The 22243-nt window shown below is 32.6% G+C and overlaps 1 protein-coding gene across 1 annotated transcript in view; it reads right to left on the minus strand.

Moving 5' to 3' along the window:
* The window catches only part of LOC136039007 (glutamate-gated chloride channel alpha-like), a 76464-nt gene that overhangs the window by 9475 nt on the left and 44746 nt on the right, over positions 1-22243 (minus strand). The window contains exon 5 of the mRNA XM_065722540.1: positions 7014-7310. Within this exon, the coding sequence (XP_065578612.1) occupies positions 7014-7310 (297 nt within the window). The remainder of the gene's footprint in view (positions 1-7013; positions 7311-22243) is intronic.

Genomic DNA, 22243 nt, shown 5'->3' on the forward strand with positions numbered 1-22243 from the left:
ATCATCTAAATATCTTTTATTATTTGACAAAACATGTTTTAAATTATTTGGATTATTCTTATCCATCATATATTTATATTCTAGTTGACTTAAAAACAAGTTAGCTATAAATGGGCTGGTATTCCCCCCCCCATTGGAATTCCCACGATTTGCTTGTACAAATCACCACCAAATCTTATATAAGTATTGTATAAAACAAATTCTAATAACTCAAAAATCACATCCAAGCTGTAACATCTCAAGTTAACTGTGGTATTAAAGCAATTTGTCCATATAGCTTTTTTATTATAAGTGTCTATTTTTAAGAACCTTTTACTAGAGAAGAGGAAAGATTTCTTGATAACAGTTTTTAAATTATCTAACACTACATTAAGTGATAAATTAGTATACATTGTCGCAAAATCGAAAGACTTAATTCTTTTAGCTGAAATCATTGTTAAAGACTCTATCACCTGCAGTGAATTATTAACACTCCAATATGGATTAAAATTCGAAAACTTTTTAATACCAGAACAATAGGTTTTAAGTTTATTTACAATTTCCTTTAAAATTAAAGAGAGGTCAGTAGCAGCAATGCGGGTTGGACATTTAGCTGCTCCAGCAATAAACCGTGGTTTAGGGGGATTCCTATGAAATTTTGCAGTCCAATATAGGAAAGGGAACTTTTTATCATTGTCATTTATTTTAATATCAAAATTTTTAAAAAGTATTTCTTCAGTCTTGTCAATTAAATTCTCATCCTCTAAATTTACCTTTTCCTAAACATTAGTTGTGCATAACTCCCTTTTTAAGATATCACAATACAGCTTCTGACAAATTATGGCAAAATTATTATTAGCTTTATCCACTGGCACAATTACAAATTCATTCTGTAGATTAGCAATTGCTTGTTTAATCTTCGCATTATAAAATAATGATTTAGTGTTACTATTTTTTAAATTAGAATATATTTTATTTCTTATTCTACTAATAATTAAATTCTTCCAACTTTGAAAACTCTCTTTACTTTTATTCTCTTTCTTACACCACTTATCAATAAATAAATCAAAATTATTTTCCAAGCCATCAAGAACACTCGATGGTATCAGATGATGAGAAAGACGGAAATTAGCCCCTTTATTCATTATAATTTGAAGATCATCTTGCTTTATTATTGACAAGTCCCCTGTTATAACATGTTTGTAAGTAGGATTTACAAATGGGCCAAGTTGCTTACAATTACAAACCGGTTTCCAATTTATATCACTATCTAATCTTTTAAGTATTAAATTATAATTAAAAATAATTTGCCCAATAGTTTTTGAAAATTTATAAGTTAAAACTGGACTATCATTATAATTCAAATTACTAGGAAGGGCCTGTTTTACATGCCGCTGATTTAAAATTTCCGGTAAATTAATATCTTCAATCTGCTTACAAGTAAAATTAATAGGTAAATATAATCTGTTATCCTTATTACCAATTTTATCAAACTTTTTCTTTTTTGAAATAAATTTCGTTTTAGTTAGAATACAAATTGTATCACATATTACTTTAAAATTATATTCAAGAGCTGTATTATTCTTAACAATCCAGAAAAGTTTGATTAAATTCCTCTTGGATAAATTATTTACACATTTTATTACAGAAATCATACCCCTAGATTCAAGTAGCTGGCGTAGATCTATAGAAAGCATATGTAAATCTAATTCATTTTTTCTATTATTTTTCCTATGTCCTCTCGATCGTTTTATATATATATATATATATATATATATATATATATATATATATATATATATATATATATATATATATATATATATGATAGGTTTTCCATTTGTGAGTATCCTGTATACTTTCAATTAGTCTTAAGCTTGCTATATCTAATTTGGGGTGTTGTGGTGAGTTTTTATTGGAGAGAGTGTTGACTCGAGAAGTTGAGTCGTTAGAAGGAAGAAAATACAAAATTTGTTAAAAATTTTAAATTGGGAAATGGTTTGTTGTCAAAAATCAAAATAATAATTTGAAGAGTCTTAAGAAAAAAACAAAAAAAAAATATGAAAATGGAAAGTCAGAAGTAGCCGGAAAATGTGAAATTTGTTAAAGCTCGAGAATTAGAAAATATATTTTGTCAAATATTGGTAATATGAATTGTGGAATTTCTAAAAAAAAGCAAGAATTCTTGACATTGTATAGGTTTAGTCATTAATAGTTGAAACACCATTTATGTTACACGAAGAAAGTGTGAAAACATTCTGTATTCTTGAGTTAATAGATGCTTTGTAATAAAAAATTGACGAAAGAACTTCGAAATTCTTGTAGAAAATCTTTCTAGTACTGATATTATGCTTGACTTGTCATTCTTAAAATGCGAAAGGTTAAGTTAAAAAGACATAAATCTTTAAACCCGTTAGAAATAAAAAATTAAAATTTGCTAAATTCTCTGAACTGGGATGAGTTTTTTGAAAACAAATTTAAGAAATATAGAATATTGAAAAAGAATAGTGGTTTTTTGGTTATAAAATATAAAATTCAAAGACCCAGAAGGAAGGAAATGGAAAGTTCTTGAATTGAGAACTGATTTGTTGTCAAAAAATAAAAAAAGATCCAGGAAAATTATGAGAAGAGCTCATATTGTTGAAATATGGATAGTTTAGGTATAAATCTTTTAGAATCGGAAAGGTTAGAAGGAAGGGCTTTATTGTCTATATTGTGATAAAAACCTTGGAATTTTAAAAAAAGTTTAATTCTTGAAATGCGAAAGGTCTTGCTGTAAAATGTATAAACTCCAAGGGTTACAACTCTGAAAGTCATAAGAAAATAAATTTTTTTAATAAGAGAGATTTTCTATTTAAGTTCGGAAACACAAAGCTTAAATACCTGCAAAGGTGATTTTTTTAAATAGAAAGGGTTTGAGAAATGTTACACTTAACAGCCTTTAATGAGGAGACAAGCGCACCTATTTCCTCTTCTGAAGTAATTTTCCACCTCAATTTCAAGAAGATCGGTGGTTATCCCGAGATATATGGAAAGCCCTTCTCAGATTTTTGACTGTGGTTTTGATTAGAGCTAATAATAAGAATAACTTCTTTAATAGCCATACATAAAAATACCAAATAAATGATCAAAATTAGGATCAACGTCAAAATTGCCCTAAGAAGATTTAACTCCATCTCATGAAACCTAATGAAAATTTATACCCAAGAGTTCTCTTAATAGTCAGAGTGTCAAAATATAAGACAATAAAAAGGGTTTTGGCATACAGTAAGTAGATAATACTTGGAATATGGCAATAAACGAAAGAAAAGGGTTAAGTTTTATTTTTTTAAACATAATCGGTTTCAAAATAAGGGAGGGGTTTAAGACTTAACATCAAATCAAAATTTAATTCGCTTTTGGATGACGAGTAATAGTTTTGTTACAGTTGATCGAATAAAAGTTATTTAACATTGATTTATTTTGACTTAAGTTTACTCCAACATCAAAATCCATCTCTTCCTAGTTAGTGAAGGCAAGGTATGTTAGTGACAAAAAAAATGTCTTTCCATCGCTTTTGGGGAGCAGCCTCTTGGACAAGAGTCTTCCCTAACAATATTTGTTCTGCAAACACCTGCTTCTCACTGGCAAGATTTTTCATAAGGTATTCTGCAAGTATGTGGCTTGCAAAGATTTCTTTGTTAGAAATAGTGCCATTTCTGAAGATTTCTTAAGCGTGTCGAGTTAATTAACATTAGCTTTTCGAAATGAACAAAAGCAAAACTTTTAAATCTTAAAATTAAAATTTACAAGACAATAATAGCGTCTAAAGAAAACATAAAATAAAGAAAACCTTTATTTTTGACTCATCTATTGCATTTATTAATAGAAGTAATTTTCATCACTCTCCAAATAAAAAAAGGCTTGAAAGAAAGATTAAAATTAGCATCGAAAGAAAATATAATTCATCAAATTTAGCTAATAAAAAAGACATGGAGGATGGGGTACTATATTACTAAGGCATTAAATGGAATTTTATTCTTTTGACGGGGGAGGGGGGCACAAGAAACATTTTTGAGGTCTCCTCGCAAGCTTTTTATGCAACAAAACAAAACGTTAGCTTCTAAACAAGTTCAAACATGAAATTTTGCATCACAAGACGAAACTCTTACGTGAGGGGAAATGACTCTCATTTCGTTTCTAGCTATAGTTATATCCTTTAGCGATAGGGTGCTATAGCTTTGCTATAAATTGATGAGATCGTATAGTTGTGTCCTATAGCTGTGTATGGAGTCTTGAAAAGTGTAACATTTTGTCCAAGGAACTGATGCGTCTTGTATTATCTTATCATACTACAGATTTTCTGATTGATCAAGTTTGTATTGGACCACACTTTACTACTACAACTTTTTTTTCAAGTACTGTACTAAAAATTTGGCTGAATATTTTACAATTTTTGATAAAATTGCCAGAGGAGCTAACATCTGTGAAAGAATTTTGGACAACTGCAGAAGGTGAACTGTAATTGTCATAATGGGCTTGATGGGGAAAGTTTTGGATAACACAAACCTAGGAAACTTTTAGGATTTTGTTGTCACCACATGAATAAAAGCAAAGGCATTAATTAAAAGTGACACAGGCCCTAAAATTAATCCCTACGGAAATTGTTATTCATTTCCAAATTGAAAAAACATAAATTAATTTACAGATAAAATGACCATTAAACAAACAATCAAACATTCCTCAATATACTAAACTGACAGAGTTTCGACAAAAGAATTTTATTGGATAAGTGCTTAATAGTATTGCGAATATCCATAATTATAGCAGCAGAAATTAATCCAAATATAGAGTGGAACATAAACAAAGGGTTATACACATTTTTTGGTTGATTATTACATATGGAACCGAATTGAAAATTATGATACAAGTGTTAATAATTAAAAACGAATTGAAATAAATTTACCTAGATTTGTCAAGTATTTTATCAACACGGATAATTTGGAAATTGGCCGATGGTTGACTGGGTCTTTTGTCGGCCCTCCATTACATAAAACAACACTAGGAATTATTTTTTAAACAAAAAGAAAAATTTCATAATAAATTTCAAAATTTCAGTTTGGGGTGGGGGAGTCTCGTTTTATATTTTGGCGTTGTTGGCAGTAAAAAGAATTGGCATTGTCACTAACATAATTTGCAACTACTAGACAAATTATCTTACCATTCTTACTAGGCTGAGGTCCAATTATTATTTATGAATAAAAATCCACATAAGCATAAGACATCATAGGTCAAATTAGAGAGTCAAAAAGCGTTTATTATAGCATTTTGGATGCCGGCGAATAACTGTCATTACTAATAGAGACAAAAGAAAACAATATTCCATATTAGTGGAACAAGATGATGAAGGGGGGACATTTGTGGCATAAAAAGGATTAAATGGAAGATATTATGAAAGGACAGTATATTCAGAGGGTTAAAAATATATTTTTTATAATAGGGGCCATTATTGGTTAGAGTGTAAAAAATTATCTATTAAAAAAAAAATAGGTCATAGGCTGGAACCAAATTTATTTTGTGTGTAATTCTTAAAAGTGGTGGAGGTAAATATAACATCAATCATATCACAGGATATCATGGCTGCAACAGAAGCTGTACCCTAGCTAGTAATTAACTCTTGCCTAAAGCAAATGAAAACTCAAAACTTCAGTTTCCAAATTGTCAAAGGAGGAAAAATCGCCATTTGAAACTAACTGAGGAATGCTAGCTATGATTAATCAATGTTACTAGTGAAATTTTACTTTGAAAAGAGACTTATGGGAATATCCAGTTTGAGTGAAGTTCCACCATATAAATGATAAATAGGTCAGCTTTGAACAATATGTCAGGAATGAAATGAAAAACTACTACAACCTTCTAATAACAAAACAGTAAAAAAACAGCGAAAATACAAGAAAAAATAAAGAAAAACACACTTAAGATGATGTAAAAATGTATAATACTAATGTCCAGAAGCTGGTAAAGACCTATTTCATCAAAATTTTGACATTTTCTTCCGATCATGTTACCATGGAGGAAAACAGAAAAGAAACTTTTAAAGAATTGAAAGTATTGAACTTTCAAAGAAAAAATGTCTTTCGTATTCAAAAGAGGGAAAAATAAGCAAATGAATATAACTGAACAATTGTATTAAGCCAATAATAAGTTTAGTAAGGCTCTGCGGTTAAATTTTCTACTGTTCTCGAGTAGTCCCACCGATCCTCTGCGTCAAAACTGTCAATTTGTCTAAGTTTTGAAATTCAAAAATTTTCTCATAAAAAGCCTTACAAATTGGTCAAAATTGATAAAATATTTAAAAATCAATTGGGTTTGAATCCCACGTTTTAGTTTGTATAACTAAAAAAATGAGCAATATTTATATAGATCTGCCTGTTCAGCAGGAAGGGCTAGATCCTGAAAAAATGGCATTGTTCCTGGTCACTGAAACGTCTAGCCACCCCATTTTCTATGCTCTGTCTCCTTATAACACGTAACTTACACTTCATATTAGTGTTAGCATGGAGAAACAAGGATGCTTTTCAATAAAAGTTAATATACTGATACATGCATCAGTAAAAACGAAGAATTTTTATGGATGAACTTTGGTATTAGAATTTTCAGACTTGGAATTCCAGTAATGGGCATATGCGAATTTTACCCAATATAGCAATTTTTACCAAGAAGATGAAAACTAAATAATGCAAAACAAGGGAATGAGTCTTTGATCGGCCACTTCTTTTTAGCACAGTTGAATAATGCTTGGCTGTCTTAGTCTTGCAATCTGCACAGGTCTTTTAAACTTAAAACATTTGCGACCCATCAGAAGTTTTAGAGGAACATATATTAGATAACTCTCTGTAAGCATGTTTTCTAGGGATAAAATTTTCAGGAATTGACTTCTCTTATTAATGACTTTAAACGGCCCAAAAACCAGCAGAAACAGTTTTGCAACAGCTATAAGACAATGAATTTATAAAAGCAAAAAACCTACTAAATCTATTAAAATTTTGCCTTACCAAATAATGAAAAAAACATTGCTGCAAAGCAGAAACCAAAAAACAAATCATGGCCCCTGACGAAAGGTGTCCTTGGGATTTGTTTTTCCGCATAGGCTGTAATTGTTAAAAGAGTGAGAAATGAAGTAACTCCAATGCTCAGTTTGGTGCCTGCTTCTCTGTCTGGCAAAAGGAATACGAGCCATGATGAGATAACAACAATCAGGGCCGGAAGGTATATTGACATAATTGGCAGCTGAGGATATCTTGCCAGGTTTACTTTTACCCATGCGGTATCACGCACTACGTTTCCAAAGCCTGCAAAACAACTTGTGCCAAAAATTGTAGTTTTATATTGCAACATTGCCGTAATATTTTTTTGTTTATTTACTTATCTATCAATTGATTTGATATTTTTTTTGGTAAAAAAATAAAAAGGCTGAAAAATTCCTAATGCAAAATAAAAAATACACACAATAAACGATCTTCTTGACAAATAAAATCACTGACAACACAAACAAAAAAATAAATAACACAATATATACGGCAGCTATAAAACAGAAATAGACGAAAAACAACATTAATGACATAAAATAATACAAAATAGGTGGCAGGAAGGAGAAAGTTTTATTACTCGCACCCATTGAATTCAGCAAATTTTAAATTTGAGATCATGTTTCTTAATTTGTTTAGCATCTAAGACTTAAGGAGCTAACATTTTAAATACAGAAAAATTTGCATTTTCCTCTACCATGGAAAGGTAAAGTAGATGCTTAGTAATGATAAACACTTTAGAAGTCCAGAATACCCTAATTCAGAAGTGAACTTTAAGGGCCATGTCCCCTAGGGTTCCCTTGTGCAGTGTAAGTACCATGTAATTCCATCATTTCGATGACATATAAGGTGGTATTGCAACTTCCGGGTGATAAGAAAATTCCTGAAAATTCTTGCCGGCTGTTATTTCTCGGTGGAATGGGCCTTTGGATAAAAGCAGCCAGGTACAGGGTGCCCATCAAGGGGTCATTAGTATAAAAATTTGATAGTGAGTTACTTAGTATCACAGTTCCATATAGAAAATTGACATATCTCTTCTGTGAGTTAAACTGGGGTCTTTCCCGGGACACTATTGGAGTTGTAACACTTTTTTGGTATCATTCCAAGAATTTCAAAACAGGTTTCTGAGACATTTGTAAATTTCAAGAATCATTCATGCTCTTGGTGAAACAATACAATGAATAAAAGTCGGCCCATATCCTAATTTCTGAGAATTACTTGGCATGCTGCAAGAATTTTACTGATGATGGTTTATATGGTATTGCGCAATCATTTATGTTGTCCGTGAAACAAAACAAAACGTTCTGTGACAGCCCTCACATCTGGCCCTTTGAAATAACAACTGTGCAAACAACATCTTTAGCTGTTTAGCAGTTTCTTATAGATTTTATGAAATTTATGTCGAATGTCTGAATCGAACGTTAGACCCATTATTTCCTATAGTAAAAGAACGAAACGCTACACGACTGAGCTAACAATTCATATATAAAATTATGCTCTTGGAAGCACGTTCCAAGTAATCAATGTATTGTTTCTGGGACGCTGGCCAACTGGCGTTAAGCGTCATTATATTGTGACAAGTTGTTTGCAAAATTTATTGCTCAATTGGATATATGGTAAATGTGATCAGAGATTAGTCTTAAGGCACCTTTTTGACATCATTCCGAGAATTTGCATACCAAGGTGATTCGACATGCTTGCTCGACAGACATATTCTTTTGATGGTAAATGAAACTTGTTTTGACATCTAAAAATTGTGATAGATACAGCAGGGCAAACATCATTTTTGTAATGTAAAAGTCCTGAGCACATCAGTTTCCCATTACCAGAGCTTACGCATGAGTTTGAATCCCACGATTCTCATCCAGGACCCCATTTACCCTTGCAGGAGACCAGTGTCTCCGTCAAAGGCCCAAGTCCCCCTCTTCGTCCCAGCATCTCCTCATTTTCTAACTCCTATTGAAAATTTATTACTGATTATCAATACTGATTATTTGATTATATGTTATTGATTATCGATTATCAATTAATATTATTGACTGTTGATTATCAATATTGATTATTAAATAATGACTATCGATTACTGACTATTTATTGCTGATTATTGATTATCAATAATTGATTATTAATAACTGGTTATGAATTATCGATGTTAATCATTGATTTTTGGCTATAGATTATTGATTATTGATTATCAACATTGATTATTGATAATCATTTAATGATTATTGATTACTGGTTATTGATTAAAAATTAATGATTATCAGTATTAATTATATATTAATTATTATTGAATACCAATTATTGATAATTGATTACTGGTTATTAATTGGTGATTATCGATTATTGATGTCCAATTATTGATGATCAATGTTGATCATTTGGTCTTGATTATCGATTATTGCTTATTGATATTGATTGTTCATTATAGACTATTGATTCTTAATTATCGATCTTTGATTCTTGATTTTCAATTATTGATTATCTGTTACTGATTATGGATATTGATTACCGATTATTGTTTATAGGTTATTGATTATTAATTGTTTTTTTGGAACCCAGATTTTTTGTACTTTACTTGGGCTAAAAGTTTGTTTAACTTAAATTTTTATTAATCAATAATCAATTGATAATTATTATTAATATCGAAATGGTTATTCATATAGTGTGAGTATTCAATAAACCTGTGTTTTGCTTTTCAGAAATAAGATCACGCACGGTTAAAATACATCTTTTTTTGTTATTAGTATTTGGGTATTTAATATACTTGAGATTTTTCAGAAATAAGAATATCCCGGTTTAAAATAAATATCATTTTATTAACAAAATTTCAGTATATAATACATTTGGGTTTTACTTTTCAGAAGTAAGAACAACCACGTACCCCCTCCCCCAAAAAAATTTATAATTTATTACCAATTATTGAAATTAATTATTGACTATACATTATAGATTATTGATTATGAATAATTGATTATTGATGATCGATTATGAATTATCGATATTAATTATTGTTTTTGGTTATTGACTACTGATTATTTATTATCAGTAATGAATAGTATTTATACATTATTGATTAATGATTTTCCATTATTCATTGCCGATTATTGATTATTAATTAATGATTATCGGTATTAGAAATATATATATATATATATATATATATATATATATATATATATATATATATATATATATATATATATATATATATATATATATATATATATATATATATATATATATATATATATATATATATATATATATATATATATATATATATATATATATATATATATATTTGAATATCGAATATTAATTATCGATTATTGATTATTTATTATAGGTTATTAACTGCTAATCATCGATTAATGATTACTTATTATTAATGTTCAATAATTGATTATTTATATGGATTATTAATTCTTGATTATCTATTATTGATTATCGATACTGGCTTATGGATATTGATCATTGATTATGGATTATGGATTATTGATTATTAATTGTTTTTTTTAACCTATTTTTTTAACTTTTTTGGACTTGAAATTTTTTGAACTTAGATTGATTTGATTAATAAATAGTTAATTAACTATTAATATTAATATAAAATTGATTTTCCTATGATGTGATTATTCAACAAACTTGGGTTTTACTCTTCATAAATAAGAACACTCACGGTTAAAACACATCTGATTTTGTTAATAGAACTTGAGTATTTAACAAATTTGGGTTTCAGTTTTCAAAAATAAGAGCAATCGTGTTTAAATAAACCTAATTTTATTACAAAATTTGAATATTTAATAAACTTGGGTTTTAGTTTCCAGAAATAAAAACATTGACGTTTAAAGCACATCTAATTTTATTGTTACTATTTGAGAATTTAATAAGTTATTGTTTAAAACTTGTTTAAAATACATCTAGTTTAATTGATAATACTTGAGCATTTAATTAAATTGAGTTTCAGTTTTCAGAAATAAGAACAATCACGTTTAAAATACACCTGATTTTATTAATAATATTTATGTATTTAACAAATTTGGGTTTTAGTTTTTAGAAATAAGTTAATCGATAATCAATAAATATTAACTGATAACAATAATCAATAAACGACAATCATTAATCAATATTCAATATCGATAATCAATAATTAATAGCCAATAATCGCTAATCCATATCGATAACCAATAATCAATAATCGATAATAAATAAAGAATAATCAATATACAATAATCAATGCCGATAACCAACAATCAATAAAAACTGAAGTTAAGAAATAGCGGGGAAGGTGATGGTGCCCTGGGTGACTCGGGGTACTGGAGGGGAATATAGAGCCCCTGAAAGAGGAAAAGGGTTCTTGGGTGGGAATGTTGGGACCCAAACTAATGCACAAACACCTCTCAAATGGAAAATGGACGTGCTCAGGACCATTACATTAGCAAAATGATACCCGAACCAGCAAGCATCTCAAGTCAACGTGGTATGTATATCCTCGGAATGATGCCAAAAAAGCTGCTCTGGAACAAATTACTGTTTGAATTTATCATATATCCACTTGAGAATTTGAATGCATAAATGATTTATTATGACGCTTAACACCAGTTGGCTAGTACCCTAGAAACAATATATTGATTGTCTAGAATGGATTGCTATGAAAAAAATTTCATCAATGACTTGTTATCTCAGTCGAGTAACATGTTACTGTTTTACCACAGGAGATAATGGGTCTCACGTTCATTTCATACATTTGATATAAATTTCATAAAATCAATGGAAAATTCCTTAGAAGCTAAAAATGTTGTTGGTTCAGCTGTTTTCAGCTGTTGTTGGTTCAGCTAATTTAAAGAATTTACAAATTCTTCTTTTTAGTTTTATTGCACGGGTAATCAAGACAGATCTAGTTTTATTTCCATTTTTCTGGGATTTCTTTTTTTAGAAATGGCCTGTCTATGCAAAGTTTAGGCTTAGCTAATCGAAAAAGTGCATAAATTCTTCATTTTTAGTCGCATTGCATGGATAGTCAGGAAATATTAAGTTTTTTCTATTTATGTGGTAATTTTAAGAAAATGGCATAGCTTTGCCAAGCTCAGCCTTACCTAATATAAAGAAACAAACATTTTTAGTCATACTTCATGGGTAATCAAGAAAAAGTTAATCCTTTTTCTTTTTTCGTTTGTCTTCTTAAGAAAATTGCCATTCTTTGCCAAGCAAAGCATTAGCTAATTGAAAGAGTTGATAAATTCTCCATTTTTAGTCGTATTGCATAAGTGATCAACAAAAAATTAGATAGCAAAATGAAATGTATTGAACCCTGTTTATAGAAAAATAAGATTCTATGAAATATGGGCAGCAAAAAACTAGATGCATTTTGAAACACACCCATTACTTTCCTTATAAGTTTCACCTTAACGCCTTGTGAAATTTGGACAGCAAAATTCTGTTAACAGTGCTTAAGATACGTTGAAATTCAGTCAGTGAAAACAAAATGCAGTATTATGTTTAAAAAACGAAGATTTTACTAATTTTTAGCTAGGATAAACAAGTAAAATTTGCAAAAAAAAGACGTTTTGAATCTTGGCTAGCAAACTAAAATTTAGTAAGCAAAACAGGAGGGGACTTAACATTAAATTTACAATTACTTGATTTAAACTTAGGCTAGCGAATAACTAGGCCTTTTAAATTTTGTGTAGCAAAATCCAAAATGTATTACATTTGATGTGCAGTAGATTTGGTGTGTTAAATTTATTTTAGCAAACAGAAACTGTGTTAATTTTTGGTAATAAGAAAAAAATAATTTTGGCTTGGAAAATATAAAGTTTATTAAATATAGGTCACTTAAAGAGTAAGATTTATTGTCATAGGCATTATTTTGTGCATCGCGGAAGTTCTTATAGAAGGATTTTTCTTAAAAAACTTGGAAGTGGCCCTTTGGAATGCCAATTCAATGTTTTACTGCCCTTTTTAAGAGTCAAAAGTGATCAAAGGGTAACCAGTTCCTTCCTACCACCACCAATACCCCGAACAAAGTGAATCAATATGAGGTAGCAAATTTATTCAACATAGTCGAAATATTCAGCAAATATGTCTCTGGGGATGTTAATCCCCCCACACACAGCCTCGGGGCAAGGTCTGTAAATTAAACAATTAGCCCATTAATCTTTAAATAATGGCGAAGACCATACTGCCTTTCCATAATACAAATACAGAAGAGAAAATAATGAGACTTTTTTTTCCAAAGACAGTGAGTGAACAAAACCTATTTGAATATTTCTGCCCAGTATCTAAGGGCCGTCTTCAGTAAAGAAAATAACAAACAATAAGACAATTATAATAAAAGTTTTTGGTTAAAAATCCATTTCTTAAGAGAGCCTAGGCATCATTACTTCTTAACGAATCGTTCAGCAAAGACATTAGCCTTGCCCTTAGATGTAGGGCCGAAACATTCAAATAGGCTTCGTTCATTCACTGTCTTGGTAAAAATAGTCTTCTTTATTCTCTCTTCTGTATTTGTATTTAATATTTAGTATTTGTTACTGAGAAAGGTGGATATATATGACCTTTAGTGTCCAAAACAGAGAAGGCGTTCGGGTGTGCCATTGAGAAAATGCTGAGGGATGTGTTGACCTAAATCAAACCACGTTACGTGCAGAAGAGTTGCCAAAAGCCCGTAACTCAGGAACAACTAAGCGTAATAATTTAAAACTTTCAAGAAGTGATAAGAGGGATGTTCAATTGACCAAGACAGGTAGTATTTGAGTACTAAAGTTACTAAAACTATTGTTATTGATAATAAAACCAAGAGGCTACTACTATACCTACTAATAATGCCATCACTACTACTACCTCTACAACAACTGCATCTACAGCGAATAGGCTACTACCCAGGCATAGGTATTGAAGTAAAAATTTGAAGAAATGTTAAAGGGGATTTTGAACTAGATCAAGACATCGAGTCTTAATACAATATAAGACTGGTGGTCATCTTTGGCCTTTACTGTCCAAAACGAACAAGTAGGTCCAGATTAGCCCTCAGAAAATTTGAGGGAATTTTTCAGCTAGATCAAAAAACATTATGTGCAAAAGAGTTTTCAAAAGGCGTAGCTTAGGAATGACTGTGCATTAATTCAGAGCTTTCATTGAGCACTTCTTATAAACTGCTAGCTGTTGGGGTGGCGCCACCCCAACACCTAGTTGGTGGGGGCGCTTGCCAAACCACAACCCCCCCTCCCCAAGCCAACCCCCGCGCGTAAGTTGTTACTTGCCATATTAGCTAAGCGCCATTGTAGTGGTGTCCCTGTGTCCCACCTGTGATATATATATATATATATATATATATATATATATATATATATATATATATATATATATATATATATACTAGCTTTTGGGGTCGCGCATCGCGTCGGCCCAACACCTAGTTGCTGCCCCCCCCCGCACGCCTCCCTAACACGCCCCCCAACACCTCCCCAAGCCCCCCCGCACGCGTAATTCGTTACGCACCATATTAGTTACGCGCCATTGTAGTTGTGTCCCTGTGTACCACCGATGAATATAGATAGGTTTATATATGTGTTTTGAACTACGTGAAACTTGCGAGTATACAACATTCTTGGCTTTCCCATTGTCTGTGCATATACAAAGCCTTATGTACTTATAATGACGTCATATGCAAAAGCTCTTTTTAAAAGCAAACAAACATGCATACACACAACTCGTTTCTATATAGATAGATAGATAGATAGATAGATACAATACAAATTAACTGCGTAAAACTTGCGAATATACAACATTCTTCGCTGTCCAATTGTCGCTGCATTATAAATACATTGTCAGGTTTACCCACCCTCGAACATGCAACGTACAATTGTCCATGGGAAAAACAATCAGTATTAAGATCTATACCACATTTTTCTAATAATTGACCTTGAGCTTTGTTGATGGTGATTGCAAATGCTAATCGAATTGGGGATTGAAATCTTTTAAATTTAAAAGGCAGATCCGTTGGAATCAGGGGAATGCGAGGAATACGAGCAGTCATATCTGACGTCTCTAACCGTTTTCGATTGAGTATATCTTCGGACATTTTCGATTTATGTTTTCCCCATAACTCTGTAGGAGCTGAAGGAGAGCAAGTTGTTAGAATGATTCCAAACAATGCACGAATTTGACTTGGAGTTGACATTTCGCACGCGTCATTGATGCAGTTATCCCAGTGTTGGTCATTCTCCAATAAATTCAGAGCTTGGCATGCACTACGGTAAGTGTCATGTATAGTACCGTTTACAGTTCTCAAATACTCAAAGGACGTCGGACCGGGTACATTCACCAAAAGCAGGCGTAGAAAGAAGCATTCATGTTGATTGGGGTGAACGGTGTAGTCTTCCTATCGTGGTATTTTTGAAGATGGTAGTTTGGCCGTCGACTGACTTACCCTGTTTTTGACGTTCAAATACTTTATTTTTAGTATTCCACGTGTAATACGAAGGCACTTCAATATACAACAGTTTTATTGCAAAAGAATCATTTTTGCATAGCGGAAAGAAAGCAGTTAACTTTGTATTCGGTGGATTCAGGGCTCTTTGTTGCACGTTGGATTCCAAAAAATAAACAGGTTGACCATTCTGTAAATGTACCACTAAGTGAACAACAGCTGGACTACGTTCATGTATCGGAAATGAAAGAATTCGCCAATCAGCTTCATTACTGCTTATGTGTCTTCCAGCCTGATATTGTGCGATTTCGTCGACATCTTTGATTTCGGACTGCAAGCCAAAAACTGTCATGTCACTGCCTTTGTTGACGTATTTACATATGTATTTGACTGCCTGTACAGAGTTACAGTATTCAACATTCATGTGTGCATTAAATGTTTTTGATAATAATGGGGAATATGGAACAACCATGGGGAATATCTACTTCGATTGTGGTGCCGTCACGCTTCTTTATTATTGCTGTTTTTCCGCCATCTTCAGTAGATCTTCTTCTATATTGTGGGTAACCATCATTGCCAGTAATTGTGTTGGGTACTAAAAGTGGAGGATATTGCTTTGTGCACCTTCCTTTGGCCACGCATGGTGAATTTTCTTTCAGTGCACCGTAAGGTCCATGTATCATATTTTTTACAACAATATCATATAACCCATTATCGACATTTTCATCAGGTATTTCAGCGGAAATCACATCATCAATTTCGTTGGAATTAATTTTATAATGTAGCCAGATTAGTATATGTGCGTGTGGTAATCCTCGTTCTTGCCATTCCACTGAGTACATCAAGCATCGCACTTACCCAGGTTTCTCTTGTGATTCCTCGGCACGCTTTCTTTTGGTGATTTCTCTTTGAGACGCAAGCCTAATTTCACGCTGTTGTTTTGATTCCTCGGCACGCTTTCTTTTCTTACTTTCTCTATCAGCCGCAAGCCTGTTTTCTTGCAGTTCTTGTGATTCCTCGTCAAGCCTTCTTTTTTAAATTTCTCTTTTAGCAGCAAGTCTGATTTCGCGTTGCTCTGGTAGTTCCTCGGCACGCTTTCTGTTCTTTCTTTCTCTATCAGCTGCAAGCCTGTTTTCTTGCTGTTCTTGTGATTCCTCGGCACGCTTTCTTTTCTTACTTTCTCTATCAGCAGCAAGTTTTTTTGGCATTGACTCTTTGAGCAGCTTCCTCGGCTGTTGCCATTGTAGGTTCTTCAGTCATTTTACAATTAAAAATTTTTCCATGAACGAATGTCTTAAATACGTTTAATGACGTCATCGTCATAACAAACATGACGACAAATAACTTCATGACGACATGACATGATGACATGACGTCACTCGACAGACACACAGACAACGTATTTTTATATATAGACTAGCTGTTGGGGTGGCGCTTCGCGCCACCCCAACACCTAGTTGGTGGGGTGTTTCGCGCCCCCCAGTTCCCCCCTTGCGCGAAAGTCGTTACGCGCCATATTAGTTACACGCCATTGTAGTCGTGTCCCTGTGTCCCACCTGTGAATAGATATATATATCTTCTATATATGTAAAAATAAGTTGTCTGTCTGTCTGTCAGGTGACGTCATGTTTCTGTGTCGACTGACGTCATGAAGTTAGTTGTCGTCATTTTTGTTATGACGGTGACGTCATTAAAGATACTTAATCATGAAGTTAGTTGTCGTCATTTTTGCTATGACGGTGACGTCATTAAAGATATTTGAGACATATATGTTCACGTAGAAATCTATTAATGTTTAAGTTTAAAATGACTGATGAACTTACAATGGTAAAAGCCGATGAAGATGCTCAAAGAGTCTATGCCAAAAAACTTGCTGCTGATAGAGAAAGTCAGAAAAGGGAGCGTGCCGAGGAACCAAAAGAACAGCAAGGAAACAGGCTTGAGGCTGATAGAGAAAGAAAGAACAGAAAGCGTGCCGAGGAATCAAAAGAACAGCAAGGAAACAGGCTTGAGGCTGATAGAGAAAGAAAGAACAGAAAGCGTGCCGAGGAATCAAAAGAACAGCAAGGAAACAGGCTTGAGGCTGATAGAGAAAGAAAGAACAGAAAGCTTGCCGAGGAACTACCAGAACAACGCGAAAGCAGACTTGCTGCTAAAAGAAAAAGTGAAAAAAGAAGGCGTGCCGAGGAATCACAAGAACAGCAAGAAATCAGGCTTGCTGCTGATAGAAAAAGTAAGAAAAGAAAGCGTGCCGAGGAATCACAAGAACAGCAAGAAATCAGGCTTGCTGCTGATAGAGAAAATAAGAAAAGAAAGCGTGCCGAGGAATAAGAGCAACCTGAAAGTTATCGCCTGGCATTCAGGTACAGCCCAGTCATTGATTATAGCTTGAGTAGATGTGTTCAAATCGGGACAATGTCTAAAATTTGTCCCAATTGCAAGGCCTTGAAATTCAATGGTGAAACAATGGGAATGTGTTGCGCCTCAGGAAAAGTTAAACTTACTCTATTGGCTGCACCACCAGAGCCATTGAAGACTCTCCTTGCTGGAACTACGTCAGAATCTAAGCGTTTTTTGTCAAAAATCAGAAAATACAACTCATTTTTCCAAATGACGTCGTTAGGAGCCCAAATCGAAAACCCAGATCAATTTATGTCTACTTTCAAAGTAAAAGGGCAAATTTATCATAGAGCAGGGTCCCTACTACCATTCTCAGGCGAGAATCATAAATTTTTACAATTGTACTTCATCAGTGATAGAAATTCTGAATTGAATGCACGTTTCGAAATTTTTCCCAACGTTGAAAGGACAATCGTTTCCCAATTGCAACATCTTTTCCACGAAAATAATAATTTAGTGCGTCTGTTCAAAACAGCAATCGATTTGATGCCTACTGATACGTATAAAATTGTTATTTCCGCTGACAAAACGTCTCCTGGCCAACATGTGCGAAGATACAATGCTCCAACTATCGACGAAGTGGCAATCGTTATGGTCGGTGATCAGTTTTTACCTCGAGATATTATTCTTCATAAGTGAAACACTCAGTTGTTAAGAATTGCTGAAACTCATCGATGCTACGATGCCCTACAATATCTTATCATTTTTTGGGATGGAGCCAACGGCTATCACTTTAATATTAAATTGATGAATCCAGCCACTAACAAAGAAATGAATAAGAAATGCAGTGCAATGCATTAGTATTCCTATAGACTAATGATTCGGCAGGATAAAGAAAGTTATATTTTAAAATGCCGTGAATTGTTTCACCAATTTGTCGTTGATATGTATGCTAAAATTGAATCAGAACGTTTGCTATATATCCGCCTGAATCAGACCAAGCTCCGCTCTGAACAATACATTCATTTGCGAGATGCAGTTATAAATGACGGTAATACCACAAACGTTGGAAGATTAAATATTTTACCTTCGTCATATGCTGGCAGTCCCCGTCATATGCATGAATATGCTCAAGATGCTATTGCGTATGTTCGTCTCTATGGTCGTCCAGATTTACTTATTACATTTACATGTAATCAATCTTGGGACGATATACTGCAGCTTTTACTTCAAGGACAATCGGCGGTTCATAGGCATGACATTACGGCCCGTGACTTCCGGCAAAAGTTGAAATCACTGATAAACTACATAGTAAAACTTGAAGTCTTTGGGTCAGTGCGATGCTGGATGTACTCAGTGGAATGGCAAAAACGAGGTTTGCGACACGCACATATACTAATCTGGCTGAATAAAAAAATTACTTCGAACGAATTTTATGATGTGATTTCCGCTGAAATCTATATATATAAAAATAAGTTGTCTGTGTGTGGATCTGTGGATCAGATGACGTCACACTAAATTATTTCACACTAATACAAAAGAAGAAAAAAACTAAAAAAGGTAAAAACTACAAAGAAAAGCTAAAACGAAAAAAAAACTAAAAAAGCTAAAAAACTAAAAAAACTAAAAAAAGGTAAAAATCTAATAACTAAAAAAAAAACTGAAAAAAATAAAAAAAGGCAAAAACTACAAAAAAAATAAAAACTAATAAAAAAACTAAAAAAGCTAAAAAACTAAAAAAAACTAAAAAAAACTAAAAAAAGGTAAAAAACTAAAAAAAACTAAAAACTAAAAAAGAAAAAAACTAAAAAAAAGGAAAAACTGAAAAATAAAAGAGAAAAAGAAAACTAAAAAAATATGAATAAATATATATAAAAATAAGTTGTTTGTGGGTTATGTCTGTCTGTCTGTCTGTCGAGTGACGTCGTGTTTGTCCGCATATGACGTCTGAATTATTTCACACTAATACAAAAGAAGAAAAAAAAACTAAAAAGGTAAAAACTACAAAAAAAACTAAAAAGAAAAAAAAACTAAAAAAGCTAAAAAACTAAAAAAAAATAAAAAAGGGTAAAAAACTAAAAACTAAAAAAAACTGAAAAAACTAAAAAAAGGCAAAAACTAAAAAAAAAACTAAAAACTAATAAAAAAACTAAAAAAGCTAAAAAACTAAAAAAACTAAAAAAACTAAAAAAAGGTAAAAAACAAAAAAAACTAAAAACTAAAAAAGAAAAAACTAAAAAAAGGAAAAAAACTGAAAAATAAGAGAAAAAAAACTAAAAAAATATTAATAAATATAAAAAATATAAATATAAATATAATATAAATTAGCAATCAACAAAGCACCGAGACACAAATGACGACCGGGACACAGGGAGTATAAATGACGACCAGGACATAAGTAAAAAAAAAACTAAAAAAACTAAAAAAATGGTAAAAACTACAAAAAAACTAAAAACTAATAAAAAAACTAAAAAATCTAAAACTCTAAATAAACTAAAAAAGAAAAAAACGAAAAAAGGAAAAAAATAAAGGAGAAAAACAAAACTAAAAAACGAATGTATATACAGACCGGGACACCGGGATACAAATGACGACCGGGACACAGGGAATATAAATGACGACCGGGACACAGGGACACAACTACAATGGGGACGCCGGGGGGCACAGGGGGATATAAATGACGACTGGGACACCGGGACACAAGGAATATAAATGACGCCCGGGACACTCAAAGAGAAATCACAGACTGGAACACCGGGACACAAATGACGACCGGGACACAGGGAATATAAATGACGACCGGGACACAGGGACATAACTACAAAGGGGACACCGGGGTGCACAGTGGGATATATAAATGACGATGGCGACTCAGGGAATGGTCGATTAGCAATCACCATCAACAAAGCTCAAGGGCAATCATTAGAATCATGAGGTATAGATCTGAATACGGATTGTTTTCCCATGGACCATTATATGTTGCATGTTCAAGAGTCGGTAAACCTGAAAATCTATTTATATGCACAGACAATGGGACAGCAAAGAATGTTGTATATTCGCAAGTTTTACGTAGTTAAAAACACACATATATATATATATATATATATATATATATATATATATATATATATATATATATATATATATATATATATATATATATATATATATATATATATATATATATATATATATATATATATATATATATATCTATCTTTATTCACAGGTGGGACATAGGGACACAACTACAATGGCGTGTAACTAATATGGCGCGTAACGACTTACGCACGCGGGGGGGGGCTTGGGAGGGGCGCGTAGCGCCCCCACCAACTAGGTGTTGGGGTGGCGCGAAGCGCCACCCCAACAGCTAGTACCTGATAAAAATGAAAAATGTCGATAAGGGGTTACATGATAATATTGTAAAAAATATGATACATGGACCTTGCGGTGCACTGAACGAAAATTCACCACGCATGGCCAAAGGATGGTGCACAAAGCAATATCCTCGACTTTTAGCATCAAACACAATTACTGGCATTGATGGTTACCCACAATATAGATGAAGGTCTACTGAAGATGGCAGTAAAACTGCAATAATAAAGAAGCGTAACGGTACCACCATCGAAGTAGATAACCAGTGGTTGTTCCATATTCCCCATTATTATCAAAAACATTTAATGCACACATAAACGTTGAATACTGTAACTCCGTAAAGGCAATCAAATACATATGTAAATACATCAACAAAGGCAGTGACATGGCAGTTTTTGGCTTGCAGCCCGAAATCAAAGATTTTGACGAAATCGTACAATATCATGCTGGAAGATACATAAGCAGTACTGAAGCTGTTTGGCGAATTCTTTCATTTCCGATACATGAACGTAGTCCAGCTGTTGTTCACTTAACGGTACATTTACAGAATGGTCAACGTGATGCAAAAAAGAATCAAAAATGATTCTTTTGCAAAAAAACTGCTGTATACTGAAGTGCCTTCGTATTACACGTGGAATACTAAAAATAAAGTATTTGAACGTCGAAAACAGGGTAAGTCAGTCGATGGCCAACCTACAATCTTCAAAGATACCACGATAGGAAGACTCTATACCGTTCACCCCAAACAACATGAATGCTTCTTTCTACGCCTGCTTTCAGTGAATGTACCCGTTCCGACATCCTTTGAGTATTTGAGAACTGTAAACGGTACTATACATGACACTTACCGTAGTGCATGCCAAGCTCTGAATTTATTGGAGAATGACCAACACTGGGATAACTGCATCAATGACGCATGCGAAACGTCAACCCCAAGTCAAATTCGTGCATTGTTTGGCATCATTTTAACAACTTGCTCTCCATCAGCTCCTACAGAGTTATGGGAAAAATATAAGTCAAAAATGTCCGAAGATATACTCCATCGAAA

The sequence above is a fragment of the Artemia franciscana genome, chromosome 1 (assembly GCF_032884065.1).
Source record: "Artemia franciscana chromosome 1, ASM3288406v1, whole genome shotgun sequence".
Taxonomy (NCBI): Eukaryota; Metazoa; Arthropoda; class Branchiopoda; order Anostraca; family Artemiidae; genus Artemia; species Artemia franciscana.